This window comes from Camelus dromedarius, chromosome 12 (assembly GCF_036321535.1).
Source record: "Camelus dromedarius isolate mCamDro1 chromosome 12, mCamDro1.pat, whole genome shotgun sequence".
Taxonomy (NCBI): domain Eukaryota; kingdom Metazoa; phylum Chordata; class Mammalia; order Artiodactyla; family Camelidae; genus Camelus; species Camelus dromedarius.
Genome location: NC_087447.1, coordinates 50,820,476 through 50,836,181, shown reverse-complemented (window position 1 = coordinate 50,836,181; position 15,706 = coordinate 50,820,476). Strand labels below are relative to the sequence as shown.

Genomic DNA, 15,706 nt, shown 5'->3' with positions numbered 1-15,706 from the left:
CTCTCCAGAGCAGAAGCCTGGGCTCAAGTATTCAGGAGGGAGACCAGAGCCCAACCAGCTTCCTAACTTCCAGAAACCGGGGTGGTGGGGGGCACACTGGTCTCTGGCCTCCAGACCTTTACCCATGCTGTTCCCCCTGCCCCCTTTCTCCCTTACTTCCCTTCACTAGGCTTCATACCTTAATACCTCCTCAGTCCGGGGAAAGACCCCCCGCAAGAAGCCTTCCCGGAGCCCTCCCTCCCAGCTGCCTGGCCCTGTGTCTGACTGCCACCCACACTGGAAGCCATCGAGTGCAGGAGGCCTGTTCCTCTTTACGCTTCCAGCTTCAACCCAGGCCTGGGCCGGGAGTGGACATCAGGATAGGTCTGTTCATTCAGTGAGGGAGAGCAGGAGAGCTCTGGGGGTTGTGTCTGTGGCTGGGGAGTAAGTGGAGGCCTGGGGGCTTTCTTGAGGCAAGCTCACCTGTCGCGGAGTCCTTGAGACCAGCGGCTCCCAGGACATGCACCTGGGTCACCTGCTGGGGGTAGCCGCACAGGGAGCTCCAGCAGGAGCGGGGAGGCTCATCCAGGCACAGCTCCCTGGTGCAGGGCAGAGGAGAAGAGGGGGGAAGTGATGGAGAGGAGCCAGGAAGGTGGAAGGTGAGGGGATTCAAGATGGGTGGGGCGGGGGAGGAGCAATGTTCGTTCCAGACATCTCATCTTGGGCAAATCAACCCCCATGAGTTCCTGCTGCTCCATCCCTAACCAAGGCTGTCCACTCCCCGCCAAGAGAAAAGCAGTTTACTGCTGTGTGCCAAGCCCCCTGCTGGGAATGTTACAGATGTTATTTCTAACCCTCACAAAGCCCTTGGAGTTGGTGACTATCATTATGCCCATTTCACAGATTAGGAAGCATAAAGCTCACCAGGGTAAGGGGCTTGTCCACACAGCCAGAGAGCCAGGGAGCGCAGACTGGTAGGACCGAGGTCCTCTGATTCCACAAGCTGCCTCCCCAGTCTAGGATGTGGGCAGGGAGCACCAAATCTGGGCGGGAAGGGCAATGTGGGACCCACAGGTCCACACCACAGCAGGGACGGGGTGGTTTCAGCAGTCTGCCTAGCCCAACTCCACCACTGGTTACCTGACCTCAGAAAACACCCCCAACCTCGGTCCCCAATTCTGATCTGTAAAACAGAGGAGTCAGGCCTCCTACTCAGGGTTCAGGGAGAGCAAATGAGATGAGTGAAAGCTTCTCCATAAACTGTGAAGTGCTCTGCACATGTAAGCAGCTATTCCTGCATGTGGTGGAGAGAGGCTAGGATAGGGAGCAGAGGAGGAGAGAGGAGGGAGATGGGCGCTGGTGTCAGCCCAGGAGGCTGGAGGCCCAGGCTCCATGCCTCGCGCGGACACTGAGTATCTCTGGGCTGCAGACTGTAGGTCAGCCTGGTGTGGTCCCGGACCCTGCAACCCTGGCCCCCAGCCAGCCCCCACGCACCGACAGTTGGAGGGCACGTCAGTGAAGACTCTGAGCAGGAACTCGCCAGTGTGACCTGGCTCGAAGGTGGTGGGGATGATGACATAGCGGCCCTCGGGCTGCTCCGTACGCAGGAAGACACTGCGGGAGTTGATGTAGATGGAACTGGCAGCTCGGTGCTGTAGGCTGTGCATGCGGTACTGGCGATTCTCCTCCACCTACCAGGGCGGAGGCATGGGTCACACAGAGCCCCGACTCCACCCCACACCCCACTCCACATCTCCCCCTCGCCACACACAACAGGCAAATCTACAGAGACAGAAGTAGAGGAGGGTCTGCCCAGGGCTGGTGGGGAGAGAGGGGGATGTGATCCAGTGGTGATGGCTAAAGGGTGTGGGGCTCTTTTTAGGATGATGATGTCCTGAAATTGTGGTGATGGCTGTGCAACTCTACAAAAACACTTTAAATGAATGAATCATATGTTGTGTGAATTCTCTCTCATAAAGCTGGTAGGAGGCAGGTGGCAATGGGAATCCCCCTGGTAACAATGTCCAGGGAGTTTCTGACATCACAACAGAGCTAAATATCACTCTCTGCCCAAGTCACAGCCTGTGTCCCTGAAATGACATCACCAGCTACCAGGACATGCTACACAATTCCTGGGACAACCGCCATGATAAGCTACAGTCACATTAGTGAAGGTCACGTCATAACCAAGTCACAACATGTCAGCACACGATTGTCCCAACATACCAACACGAACAAACTGTCACAACATGACCCAGGACGTCAAACGCCAGAATCTCGCCTCAGACTGAGGGCCTAGCACATGCACGTGGCTTTGTTACAGTCTTTTTGTCTAATGAGCCCATGGTGGCCCACTACGCTGACAGTCATCACACACGGGACATCACAGCATGCGGGAGAGCCTGGCGTGCAGGCCAGTGGGTGGGCTGCCTGGCTCTGCCCAAGATGCCTCCTCCCCGTGCGCAGCAAGGCCTCCAACTCAGGGGGGCCAGAGCCCTGAGGAAGGGAGCAGCGGGGGGCTCCCATGCCCCATTCAAACAGCCTGTAGGTCTGGGGCAGCGAGAAATCAGGCTGAGAGCCCCGGTGGAACCAACCCAAGGCAGGCTGGGCCTCGGTGGGATCCAAACAGGGCCTGTGTCATGGTACGCCCATGGCATCAGCAAATGTGGTCAGGGTGGCAGGGGTGACGCCAGAGGCCCAAGTAATCTCGAATGTTCTCTCCAGGCCCAGGCAGCCCAGACTCTCCTCACCCAGAGCCGAGGTCCCAGCTGGCCTTACCTTGTAGATGTCAAAGCCAATGGCCAGGTTTTCACCCTTGCCATCCCGGCGGGTGGACTGTTTTGGCCTCTGCTGGATGCAAATCAGCACTTCATCTTCTGGCTTCTTGACATCAAAGATGTACTGCAGGTACAGCAGAGGAAGAGGGACGAGGCAGTGAGACCACTCCGAAGGTGGGCTCACCGATTCCCCGAAGCTCAGCCCAGAGCCAGGCCCAGCTCAGCTGTGTGAGCTTGGGCAAGTCACATCACCTCTCTGAGCCTCAGTTCCTCATCTGTGAGATAAGCCAACAATGCCCACCCTGCACGTGAGGTGGGAGGACTCTGGGAGCTGACAGATGCTCAGCTCCAAGCCTGCATGCAGCTGGTCCTCAATGAAGGCATACCTAAGCAGCTCTCAGGGCCACGACTGAGGAGGCTGGGGAGTGGGGGGTCCTGCGGGGAGCCAGCCTGGCCAAGTTCCCCCAGAAGGAGCAGCCCTATATGTGGAAATAAGGGTTTGAGCCCCCGGCTCAGCCTCTAAATAAATGTCCCTTAACTCTGGACAGGACACTCAGCAGTCCTGAGAGCCCCAGTGTCCTCATCTCAACCACGTGCAGGTCAGATTGTGAGGCTGGGGCTACATGACCACCCAGACATGCCCCACAGGTACCCCACTGTATAAATGGGTACACAGAGGCCCACGGACAGACAGGGATGTACCCAATGCCACTCAGGAGTCTGTGGCAGGACAGTGGCAAGGGACCCGCAGCTGCTCCAGGGGCAGGGTAGGGGTCCCTGAGGACACCCACCTGTGGGTTCTGGAAGAAGGTGTCCTTGTGGTTGATGCAGCCCCCACTGCGGTTTTGCAGCGGGTCCTCATGCTGCGTCCAGGTGCCGCGCAGCCGGGCCTCCTCCCACGTCTTGTGGATGCTCAGGTAAGACGTGTTGATCAGGCGGCACTTGATGATGTCAGTGAAGTATCGGCACATGTCCTCGAAGGTCATCCTGGGCGTGGCAAAAGGCTGAGCCACCGGTCCCCCCGACTCCAGCCCACCTTCCCACTGGCCCCAGGGCCTCTGAACCACAGCCAACACAGTAGCCAGTGTGGACATGGCGTCACACGGACCTTCAGTCTCCTGATCTGTAAAATGGGAATGAATCTAACAGCAGCTGTCTGTCTCACAGAGTTAGCACAGGAATGAAGTAATGCAATAAAAGCATGTATTACCACTTCCAGCAGACAGGAGTTGTCAAAGGCTGGCTGTTACAATTATTAATAGTATGCATAACTAATGTGTACAGCCCTCTACAGTTTATAAAGCATGTTTCCATCCATTATAATCCATGGTTGTTGTGAGGCCTGAATAAACTGGTGGTAGGAACCCCTTGGGAAGCAAACTGCAGTGGCCAGGATGCTGCCACACCTCCAGGAACCTGCAGCAGGGGAGGGGACGTGCCTGCCCCGCCACTAGTGTGCACACGTATGAGAACGCACACATATGTGTGTCAAGAGTGGACACATATGAAAAAGGCCTTAAGAAGAAGCCCTTTCCTGGTGAAGGTTTTCTATTGCTGTGCCCTGAACCAGACTTGGCCAAGTGGATCTTGCCCACAGGAGCCAAGACCAGAGCCCAGCTGTCAGGGGAGCTGCTGCAGAAGGGGACCTCACTGGGGTGCCGAGATCCCCACCGTCTGCCTCTGGGTCTGCCTGGGGCCCCCATGGCCTCCACTGCACACAGGGTGCCCTATACCACCGCCACTCCAGGAAGTGGCTGAACCTCCGATTCAAGTGTCCTGCTGAAGAAAGACACTGAGCCTGGCATGCAGTCAGGACTAAGTGTGGGAGTGAATGAATGCAGGAATCACAATCACGCTCTGTAAGCAAGGCTGCTGCCACCTTCCTGGCCTACCCTCCACCACGAACCCACTAAGCACCCCTCGCCTCCCTGAACTCACTCTTCACAAACCCAATTGTTCTCTTTTGTCTCTGGGCTGGGTCTCTGTCCTTGCCCCCCAAGAGCCCCTCTGCACCCAGACTCTCAGCTTAGGAGGTATCTCTTCCATGAGGCCCCTCCTCTTCCCTACTTGCTCTCGGCATCAGGCCACCAGTGTGCCCTCTGTCACCTGCTGGTACCCTGGCCTACTTGCCAAGGGCTCAGCCTGGGGGCCAGAGCAGCCCAGGGTGCCCTGAGGTGGGCAGTGGGGACTATGGGGACGAAAGGGCCTATTTCTGCCCAATTCCCTTTACAGGGGGGGAAACAGGCCCAGAGAGATGCCGTGACTTATCCAAGGCCACGTGGCAAGTTGACGGTGGGGCATTTCCTAGAGCCCTGTGCAGTGCTTCTTGCCCAGCACAGAGGCGGCTCCCCCCTCAGGCCTGGACACCCACCCGGGGGCAGGAGCACACTCACCAGAACTCGCCGTCATCCTGCACCGTCACACCCATCTTCTCCCGCTCACTCTTGCTCACTTTCTGCCACTCCTCTGAGCTGGGATGTGAGCACAAGGGAGGGAGGAGGGAACAGTATGAGAGGAGGGTCCCTACCAGGGCCACCCTGGCAAGGGAGAGGAGGCACGAGGGACAGCTCGGCACCAGGCCTCTGTCAGGGTGGGTGTGGTTGGGGCATCCAGGGCCACGCCCAGCCCCTCTCCAAGAAGCCCTGTCTGTCTACTCTGGCAGGAAACCATGGGCTGCCACCCTGCCAGGGACCCAGAAGTCTGGGAGCAAAGCTGCAGCTTGAGAGGCAAGGGAATAGTGACCCTCAGTGGAGGGGGTGCCTTCACTGGGGTCCTGGGCTCTGCAACTCTCCTGGCCTCACCAGGACCATGAGCCAAGCACAGGGCAGTCACTCCCACTCTCACCCCTGGTGGCCTCCCTCCCTGCGTTCCTCCCCACTTATTCACCAGACTGGTCTGCACCTCCAGACCTCTGCCTCTGCCGGGTCCATCCCCACATGCCTGCTCCCAAATCTCCTCCTAATGTCATCCTCCCCCCAAACCCTTCAAGGCCCAGCTGCAGTGCCACCTCTTCCAGGAAGCCCACCCTGTCCTTGCCCAAGCCATCATACCCCCAGTCCACCCAGCTGGGGTCTGCCCCATGCCTGCACCCCCTGCCCCGGGCCTCACGTGTCACTCCAGGGCCCGTTCCACTCCCGCTCGCCCCAGGGGTTGCGCAGGCGGATCATGTCCAGCTTCTCTGACTTGAAGAAGGCCAGCAGGCCGTGGCCCAGGCGCACCTTGCGCACATCAGTGATGGCGTACGCATGGCCCTTCACCAGGCCGCACGCCAGCCGGGCCTCCATGTCTGCTGCGGTCACCGCCTGCAGGAGGACACAGTTGCTCAGAGGCATGGGCGGTCAGGCTCTAGCTGGAGATGGGGAGCCACACCGCCCCCTACAGGACGAGGAGGGAATGGCCGCCCCACACAAAGAGGAGACCTCTTTCCTCTGTGGTTAGGGCCTGAGCTCCTTGTTCAGAGCTCTTTACAAAGTCTAAGGGAAGCCGCAGTGTAGGGTAAAGGAAGGGACTACAGTGGGGTCAGCACAGGGGTGCGCTGCAGTCTACTAGCACTGGCTCAGTTGTGCAATCTGGTTGTTAAAACATTAGCTTGAAATCAACCATGGTAGATGGCTACACCACATAGGTTACACCATGGAAATCAGCAAATTGGGGCTTTTTAGTTTTCCAGAGAGTCATTTTATCAACACACCACTACATCAGCCAAACCTAGGTTCAGATTCTGCCTTCACTTTCCCACCCAAAGCATGAGCAATGAAATAAGACTACCCTCTTGAAGGACCCAGGCCTGTGCCTGTGAACAGTAGGGGCTCCTTCCTCTCTTCCGGTTGCCTCGTAGCTAGTAATGCCTCAGACCTTGACTGAGGGACACTTGGATGCATAGACACTCATCACCCAAATAAGAGAGGGCTGGAAAAGGGGGACACTAGTTGAAGAGTGTGGGCGAGGCCTTCCATAGTGTGGGGGTTTGGGCAGGGGGCTCGAGGCTTGTGCTGTCCAGCACTCGGGAGGGGGTTGGACCCTCTAACTGCTCCCCTCCAACCATGAAGCTGAAGGTCTGGATTTATGAGCCAACCCTGGGCAGGGGCTCCGCCTGGGAAGCCATAGTCACCCCCAACCTCAATCAGGGTCGATGAAGGGAAGGAGCCGGCCCTGGGGCCTGGCTCAGGGTTCTCACCTTGATTGAGGCACTGATGAGGCCTCCCCGGCTGTGCACCTTCAACACGCGCTCAAAGAGCTGGTTCCTCTTGGCCTCGTCATTGGCAAAGTCACCCTCGGTCAGGTCGATGGGCTCAGAAACGCCACCTGTGAAGTCCACCAGTGCATCCGCTGTGTTGCCTCCATCCAGGGCCTGGTAACAGCCAGCCAGCCTGGAAGCAATGTAGAAAGGATTCCCAGCTCACACTCCCCAGCCAGTCTAAATCCTTCACCTTACAGGGGAGATTTCTGAGACTCAGAGAGGTCAAGTGAACTGCTGAGGTCACACAGCAGGCAACACAACAGAGCCAACACTAGAGTCCAGTCTCCAGCTCCCAGGCCAACATTTGTCCCACTGAACCATCACAGTTTGTCACTCAAATTCCCCTTAGCCTTCACAGCCCCATTTTCAAAAATTAGCTGTCCAGAAATCTAACAATTCTTTCCAAAATGGTTAAAAGCTCATGTCCTTTGACACATCAATTCTGGATGAGTAACACTATTTATAACAATGTAAAACTAGAAATCACCTAAATGTCGAACAACTGGGAATTCGTATTAAAAGCTAATGTTGCATCTGAACTCTGGAACATTAAGTAGCCAATGAAAGAAAACACTGTAAAAGAATTCCTACTGCAGGGAAAACGCTAGTGCTGGTTTAACTACTTTTGCAAAAGCAATACAGCTGGATTCCAATCATGCTTAAAATGTATACAATAATTCATTTCAAAAAGGTTAAGCAGCTACTATGTGCAACATATCAGGTGCTAGGGACAAAGCTGTGGCTCCTTATTTAAATGTTAGGAGAAGGGTTGGGGTCTTAAAGGCAGAGTGCTGAGTGTGATTGTGAGAAGTGGAATGGGATGTATAACAATATATCATTTATGTAAATTGGAAACATGCCCACAGAACAGCAGCACAGGTCTTACAAAGTACAAACAAAAGAGGCATCAAAGATGTTAAAAGAGGGGCCAGTGGTGGGGGAGGATCTGGGGGAGGAACTGGAGACACAGAGAGAGGGCAGGGCTTTGAGGGGACACTGTCATGCAGGTCCTGATGAGTTGCCCCATCAACTCAGATGGCCCAGAACAGGGACGGGGAGAGCAGTGGCCTGGGAGAATACGCAGGAGTATGGGAGAGTTTTATTACCCTCTGCACAGTTTTCTTTATTTTCTGGATTTGCTATAATAGACAGGCATTCACTTTATAATTTAAAATGTAAATAAATTAAAAAACCAGCAAGCATAAATGATGCAGCCCCTGTGGAAAACAGTTTGGTGATTACTCAAAAATGTAAACACAGAACTACCATATGACCCAGCAATTCACTCCTGGGTATCTAGTCCAAAGAACTGAAAGCAGATACTTGACCAGGTATTTGTACACGGATGTTCAGAGGAGCACGATTTGTAATAGCTAACAAGTGGAAACAACCCAAGTGCCCACCAGACAGATGAATGAATAAACAAAATGCAGCACACACACAACAGAATACTATTCAGTCATAAACAGGAATGGAATTTTGAGACAGGCTCCACAGTGGATGGACCTTGAACACATTATGCTAATTGAAAAAAGGTGGACACAGGACAAGGCTTCCACTTATATGAGCTACTGGAATAGACAAATTCAGAGACAAAAAGCAAAGAGGAGGTCCCAGAGCTGGGAAAAGGGAGAAATGGGGAGTTACTGTTGAGTGGGTATATAGCTTACGTAGGGGATGATGAAAAGAATTGGGTATAGATAGCGGTGATGGGTACACAGCATTGTGAATGTAGCTGAACCATTTGTTTACCCATGGTCAAAATGATAAATATTATATTTTAGACAATTTTTTAAAAATAAAACTGTTATTAAAAAAACAAACAAACAAATTGACAAATGGGCAAGCCCACTGAGTGACGGGCCAGGTCTCCCGGAGGTGGGAGGAGAGGCGCCTGCACCAAGGACCATGGTAACCAAGTGACCACAAGGGGCCGGGTTTTGCCGTCTTAGGATTACAAAGGGAATCGGCCAACGTGGTTTTCTGGGGTTTGTTTTTGATGATGGTAGTTTTCGTTTCTCCCTTTCCTTACACACACACACACATTGTTCAAGGAGAGTGCCAAATGCGCCTGGGAGGAGGAAGCAGGGAGAGGCTCCCACAGAGCTGGCAGGCTGGTCTCTGACCCCACGGGCCCTCCTGTCCCAAGTCTGCACCTGTCCTGCAGGGGCCTGGGCAGGTCACTGTGCCCTGAAGCCCTCCACAGCTCAGCAAACCTTTGTTCATGCCTGTGCTGTGGACAGAGCCTGGCACAGAGCAGGAGGAGGGGCAGCAAAGTTAGGAGGGCTAGACAGTCAGGTGGACAGACTGATGGGTGGACAAGGGGGAGGCCCAGTGAGCAGGGAAGGCAATGGTCTGGCCCAACCTCCTCATCTGGCCAGGCTTGGAGATACCACATCCCCAACAAGGCCCCTGGGGAGGGCTCGGCAGCTTGGGTCTTTAGGAAAGAACTGTTGGCCTGAATGCGGGTGCTGGCTCTGCCCCCGGTGCCTGCAGGACACCTGCCTGGGCCTCCATCTTCGCAGGTAGAAGCGGAAGTAACTATTCCCCTCTATGTGGCTGGTTGTGGGGAGGAACCTGATGCAGGTGCCTGAGGCTCTGAGCTCACTGTGTGTGTTTGCACCAATGCCCACCTCTCTGTGCCTGAGTCCCGGCTCGAGGAACACCTGCACGGAGCCCATCAGCAGTGCTGCCCAGGCCTGGCTGTCTGCCCGGCCACCCGCCCGCCCACCGCCAGCACCTACTTGGCATAGGCTTTCTCCACCAGGGCACACCAGAACTCATTGCGGGAGCTGGAGTGGCAGTAGATAAGCTGGTTGTTGACGGTGGGCAGCCGGTCGTCGATGACCACATCCACCCACTCCCCGAAGCGCCAGAAGTGGAAGTGGAAGATGCCCGCGTAGGCGTTGGGCTTCTCGGGGTCCCACTCCTGCTCCTTCCAGTCTGGGATGACCTGGATGGGGAGGGGATGGGGACACCTTGAGGGGTGCCGCCAGGGAATCAAATGGGAAGGAATACTGGGTTCCATTCCCATCTCTGCCATGAACCAGTGTGAGACCTGGGCGAATCCTTCTCATTCTGAGCCTCAGTTTCCCCATCTCAGCAGCAGTTGGAGACACCCTGAGGCTCCTTGAAGCTCTGTTGTCTAAGATTCTATCAGCCTACCCCTTCCTTCTTCATGCCTCCATCTGCATTCTCTCCCTCAGAAATAGATCATGTTCAACCCAGTTCCTGCCTGGTCTATAGTGTTACCACCTGCCCTGTCCTGTCCAAGCCAGAAGTTGGCAGCCACGCTGGCCTCCTCTCTTTTCCCTATCTCCATCCAATCTGAGCTCCTTCGTTCTGCTAAAATCCATCTCCCCCTCTCCATCCACTCTGGCCCAGTCCCCCATCTCCTCGCCCTGTAACAGCATTAGCAGCCACTCTGCCCTTGTCTCACACAGCAGCAGGGTGATCTTTCTGATCAAGGCACTCCCCTGAAAAATAAGGGTCCAAATACTTTATGTGCTCTGTCCCCACTACCACCTCCCCACACTCATTTCTCTACCCTCGCCCACCCCAGCCCCCACCCCCTGCTCTCTGCTTCCTGCTCCGGGCTTTTTCTCTGATCAGGAACTCCACACCTGCTTTCTCCAGCTGACTCTCCCTTGCCCTTTAGACTCTACTCTCCTCCTCCAGGAAGCCTTTTTTGACTCTTCCATTCATCTCACGGCCCCTGGAACTTCTCTGAGACACCTTCCTTACTTATAATTACACAAGTGTGTGACCTATTCAATCTGATACTGTCACTGGAATGTCAGCTCTCTCAGAGACATGTCAGTCTTGGTCACTGCCATCCACCCAGTGGCTAGCCCAGGGCCTGGCCCAGAGAGGGTCCTTAATAAACATGTGTTAACTGAATGAATAAATTCATAGGCACTGATTGGGATTCTTAATAATATTGATTATTTATGGAGCATCTTGGAAATGTCAAGTACCAAGCCTGTGACTGCCATGGGTCATCTCAGTTTAATTCACACAACAACCCCATCTCATGGGGTGTTAAATCCATGAAACGGGATGGTAAGTCTCATCCTTACTGTACAGATGAGAAAAATGAGGCTCAGAGAGGGCAAGTAACTTGTTCTGGGTGACACAGCTAGAAAATACACACATTCTTCAAAGGCAGGCAGACCTAGATGTGAAGCAGAATTCAAACCCAGGTCTGCCTGCCTCCCAACAATGAGTTCTTTTTCAGTGTGGACGGCTCTGCACCCAGCCTCATGCTAACACTGAGGACCCAGATGAATCAGACATGGTCCCTGTCCTCAGGAGACTCCCAGTCTGGTGGGAGAGGCAGGCAGGCAGACAAGTGCTATGTCAGACGCGGGGTGTGTGTGTGAAGCTGTAGAGAGAAGGGAGTGGTGGGCCCGACCCGGGAGGGCCAGCAGCAGTTCCTGAGCAGGTGTCCTGAGAGCTGGCAGTGGGCATCTTCCAAGCAGACGACGACAAACAGAGGCAATTTGGGGCAGGAGGTGGGTAGGGAGGGAAAAATCTCCTGAGCACCAGACCTAGAGGGGCCAAACCCCATCAAGACCAGAAGCAGCTCCATCTAGAAGAAATTCACTCCCCGGGATGGGGGCGGGCATGCATGCATCCAGGCTGAGGAGCCAGAGATGTATGAGGATGCTGTAAATCCCAAGGCCCAGACCAGCCTGAGCACGGAGACTTCAGCCAAAAGCCTTTCCTCAGCCCCCACTCTCATTAAAGGTGCTTTGGTTTACACACCTCTTACCATCAACAGGGATGTTAACAAAGAGAAACGCTCCCTAGTGGGACATTCGAAACCAAGAAAATGAAAATGCTAAATGTGGTGAGAGGCTCCCCAGCCACTGATGGAGCCCTGCTCAGTGTTACCACTACTTCTGAGGCAGAACAGCAGGGAGTCACTGGCAGGATTGACAGTCAGGCCTTCAGAGCCTGACACAGCATCTGGAACCTAACAAGGGCTCTGTACTAGCTGGTCCCTTTTCAGTTAACTCATGTCCTTTCCAAGTGAAAACTCCCAGGCCAGCCTCTGCCCAGACGCCTGACACACTTCTTCACATTTGATTTCAGGACATAAAAATGGATCAAAAATGAGGCACGCTTAGGGCAGGGGTGGATGTCACCCCACTGTGCAGACAGGAAGAAGGCTGAGGTCCAGAGAGGAGCAAGGAGCCGCCCAAGGGCACAGAGTGACTGGGAGCCCCAGGCTGAGAGCACTGACCAGACCATTGCACCCTCCTCCACCACCCCTTGCTCTGACAGCCCTGGACTATGTGGGGATGGGGGACAGGGACGAGGGGAGGGGAGGGGCTCTCACAGGGGCTGGAAGGAACCGCTGGAGATGAGAGGATTATTAGCCAAACCTACAGCTTGGCTCTGAACCCTCTGTGGCTCAAGGGGCAGCTGATGAGGCTCCAGGACCTGTGATCCAGAGTCAGGGATCCCGTGGGCCTCCATTTCCCTCCACATCAAAACCCTTGGGTCCCAGACCAGCCTTCTCATCCCTCGGCCGCCTCTGCTGCCAGCCTGGTCCTGAGCACAGAAGGAGATCGCCCAGGAAGTCGTGCTCCCAGGGCCACCCAAACTCAACACCTGCCTGCACCAGAAATCAAGGAAACAGCCAAAGGATTCAGGACCAACCTAAAGAGGTTCCCATTAGCCAAAGATGAGCCAATCTGAGCAGCAGGAAGGATGCCATGAATGACATGGCATGGATGACAACACATCAATGTGTTCAAATCCATAAGATCAAGCTGACACACAAATGACTCTTCACGACTGGAAGAGGGCAGGGAAGCAACTCATTTTTTTTTTTTTTGAAACTGGAAAATTGAGGAGAAAAAAAAAATTAAGGACTTAACATGACTTTTCTATACAAACTGTACCATAGTGTAACCTACAGCAGATCAAAGGAGGTTTTTATCTGGTGATGAATTCCAGCTAAGAAATGAGGAAGACCTTAGAATACTAGACCCCTGCACTTTTGCAACCACTGACAAAGAATGGATTTAGGCAATCACGGCTTCTAATGTGGATTTAGGATCATTGATGGCTTCTAAGTCACACAAAAAGAGAGACAACCAGACATTATGTACCTCCAGAGAAAACATCGCCTACGAAGTAGTTGTGCCAAAAAAAAAAAAAAAAATACAAAGCAAAACTTACCAAGCCTCCAGAGGTAAGTCCTACCTCACAGGAAAGCAGGGCACAGACATGTTCAACACCACCCTGAAAACAGGGCCTGCAAAATCCAGACAGCTGGAAACTCTACAGGACAAATGACCGCTTTCTTCAGGAAAAAAATGCAAGCAAAAAGTGAGACCATGAAGGGAAACCAACCGACTGCAGTTATGGACCTTTGTTTGGATCTGATTCAAACAAGCAAACTGTAAAACAGACACGTAAAACATTTATGACACAAATTGGAAACCAGAACGTCTTCTGAGTGATTGATATTAAGGAATTTACTGTGGAATTAGTTGTGTTATGGTATTATGGTTAGGGGTTTCTTGTTTTGTTTTGTTTTGAATGAGTCCTTATCATTCAGAGATGCATCAGAAATATTTACAGATGAAACAATAAGCTGCAGGAGGAGAGGAGGGCTACAGAGGAAACAAGATTAAGCACCCAGCTGGCTTGTTGAGGTGGAAGGATTGGTGCAAGGGGCTCCTCCTCTCACGTGCCTACAGCCGAAAAGCCTCATGGTCACGGACACCAGCTCCCGGCCAGCATTCAAAGCCCTGCGAGGGGCTCTCAGCTGCACCCCTTAACTCTGCCTCCTTCGGGCCCCATGGAAATCTACATCCCGTGTTGCTTCAGGCCACCTCAGCTTTGCACAGGTGGCTCCCTCTGCCGCCTCGGCGTCCTAGTCCTTGTCCCTCGGAAGCCCCCTGACCCCGCCCTCCCCAAGCTCTTTCCCTGCTCACTGTGGGGAGCTCCTGCCCAGACCCCCGGCACCTGGCACAGGGCCGGGCCCAGCTCCACAGCCAGTGGAGTCTTTCTGGGAGGAAAACCCCCAAGTGCTGGCCGCTTGTACTGCTGGTGCAAAAGGAAAGTCAAAATGGAGTCGGTTTTGCTAAGAGAACGCTCTAAAATGGAGCTGGGAGGCCACTGAGGAAATGTGACGTATGCACTTCTCCCTGGAGGGAATGTGAACTTTGACCACGTCTCATCCTAATGCAGCCATCCAGAACATCTGCCCAGTGTTCCAGAAACTCAAGGTATTTATTGGACCCTTACCCTAAAATAACTCATGACAGCCTATCCCTTAGGGACAAATATTTCCTTTAACAGCCTTGTGGCTTTTGCATTTACAAGCCCCTGACTTTCTCATTCCTGGCACACTCTGCATTTTACCCAAATCTGGGTCTCCCGAGTTGCAATTCCAATGACCCGCAAATAAATCTCTTTGTTCTCTGCAGCCTGGATGTTGATTGCTGTTCAACACTGGACACCACATTATCAATGTCAGTGTGTGGCAGGGACTTCAGCTTCGACTAGGCCACCTCTCTGAGCCTCGGTGTCTACATCTACCTCTAACTGTTGTGACAACTAAGGTGGAGAATGGCCACGGAGGTGCTGCGTGGACTTGGGGGTCCATGCACACACGAGAGGTCACCCCTGCTGCTGGTGTGTGGAGTACATGGTGTGAACAAACCTCAGAGTGACCTGGTCAACCTCCCTCTCGAGAAGAAAAAGAAAAACTTTTAACAGTCCACTGTGTAGATGGGAAAAACAACGCCTGAGGGGACTAGGCACCTCCTTGGGCTGAACAGGCAGTGAGGCAAGAACTCTGTGGGATTTGGAGACCCTCTTATACCCATTAAAAGCCACCCACTGCAGAATAACCTAGAAACCCCAGGGTCCCAAGGATGGGTGTGCCGCAGCGCCCCCTGGTGGCCCAGCACCTGGAGCACTCTGGGGCTCTCCCTGGGGGATCCCACCCAGACCCAAGAGGCTGGGTTCAAATCCTGCTGGGACTCTGGGTGAGTGAGTGAATGCCTGTGTGTGAGTGTGAGCACAGAAGCATGCAGGTATGTGTGAATATCAGTGCACAAGTGTGTGTAAGTGCATGTGCGTAGAGAGGGAGCTTCCCACAGATTTCTGCCTAGGACCCGAGAAGGCCAAGCAGGAGCATTTCTGAACAAGGCCAGCAGGGCTGCAGGCTAAGGAGCTGCACTGGGGTTTCCTGTGTTACCCAAGTTGAGTGAGATGAGCTACAGGCCTCTCCGAACCCTCAGAACTAGAGGGTCCCTGGTTCCGAGCACCTGAAGTTTCCCAATTCTCAGCTGATTCCAAGTCTCAAATTCCTCAGTTTCAGATGTGATTACTGCAAGAGGCCAGGAAGATGGGGCAACCTCACCTCCACCTCTCATGAGAGGAGAGCCCCCGACTCAACACCAGGAGGGCAGGAGGTGGACACACCTGCAGAGGGCCCCGGGGATCCCTATTCACAGGGCAGGGAGTGAGCACAGCCAGATGCTCAGAGTCCTGGGCCGACCCTCCCACTGGGCCTCCCAGCCACACTGTGAGGGTTAAAGTTCCCTTCAGCTGGGTCCTTCCGAGCCAGGTGATGGTGAGGAGCATCCACTCCCCCAGGACCTCTCTCTCCACCCACAGAGCCAGGCCTGGGCCCGGCTGGTCCCTCCACCCCACACTGCCTGCTGCCATAAGAAATGGCTGC

At 54.1% G+C, this 15,706-nt stretch overlaps 1 protein-coding gene across 3 annotated transcripts in view; it reads right to left on the bottom strand.

Moving 5' to 3' along the window:
- Positions 1-15,706, bottom strand: part of CAPN5 (calpain 5) — a 59,446-nt gene that overhangs the window by 3,759 nt on the left and 39,981 nt on the right. For all 3 annotated transcript variants that reach the window (XM_010989944.3, XM_031460415.2, XM_010989951.3), the window contains exons 4-11: positions 9,741-9,949; positions 6,934-7,126; positions 5,865-6,058; positions 5,150-5,227; positions 3,548-3,743; positions 2,758-2,880; positions 1,474-1,670; positions 463-578 (exon numbers count right to left, since the gene is read on the bottom strand). In XM_010989944.3, coding sequence (XP_010988246.1) covers positions 463-578; positions 1,474-1,670; positions 2,758-2,880; positions 3,548-3,743; positions 5,150-5,227; positions 5,865-6,058; positions 6,934-7,126; positions 9,741-9,949 — 1,306 coding nt within the window. The remainder of the gene's footprint in view (positions 1-462; positions 579-1,473; positions 1,671-2,757; positions 2,881-3,547; positions 3,744-5,149; positions 5,228-5,864; positions 6,059-6,933; positions 7,127-9,740; positions 9,950-15,706) is intronic.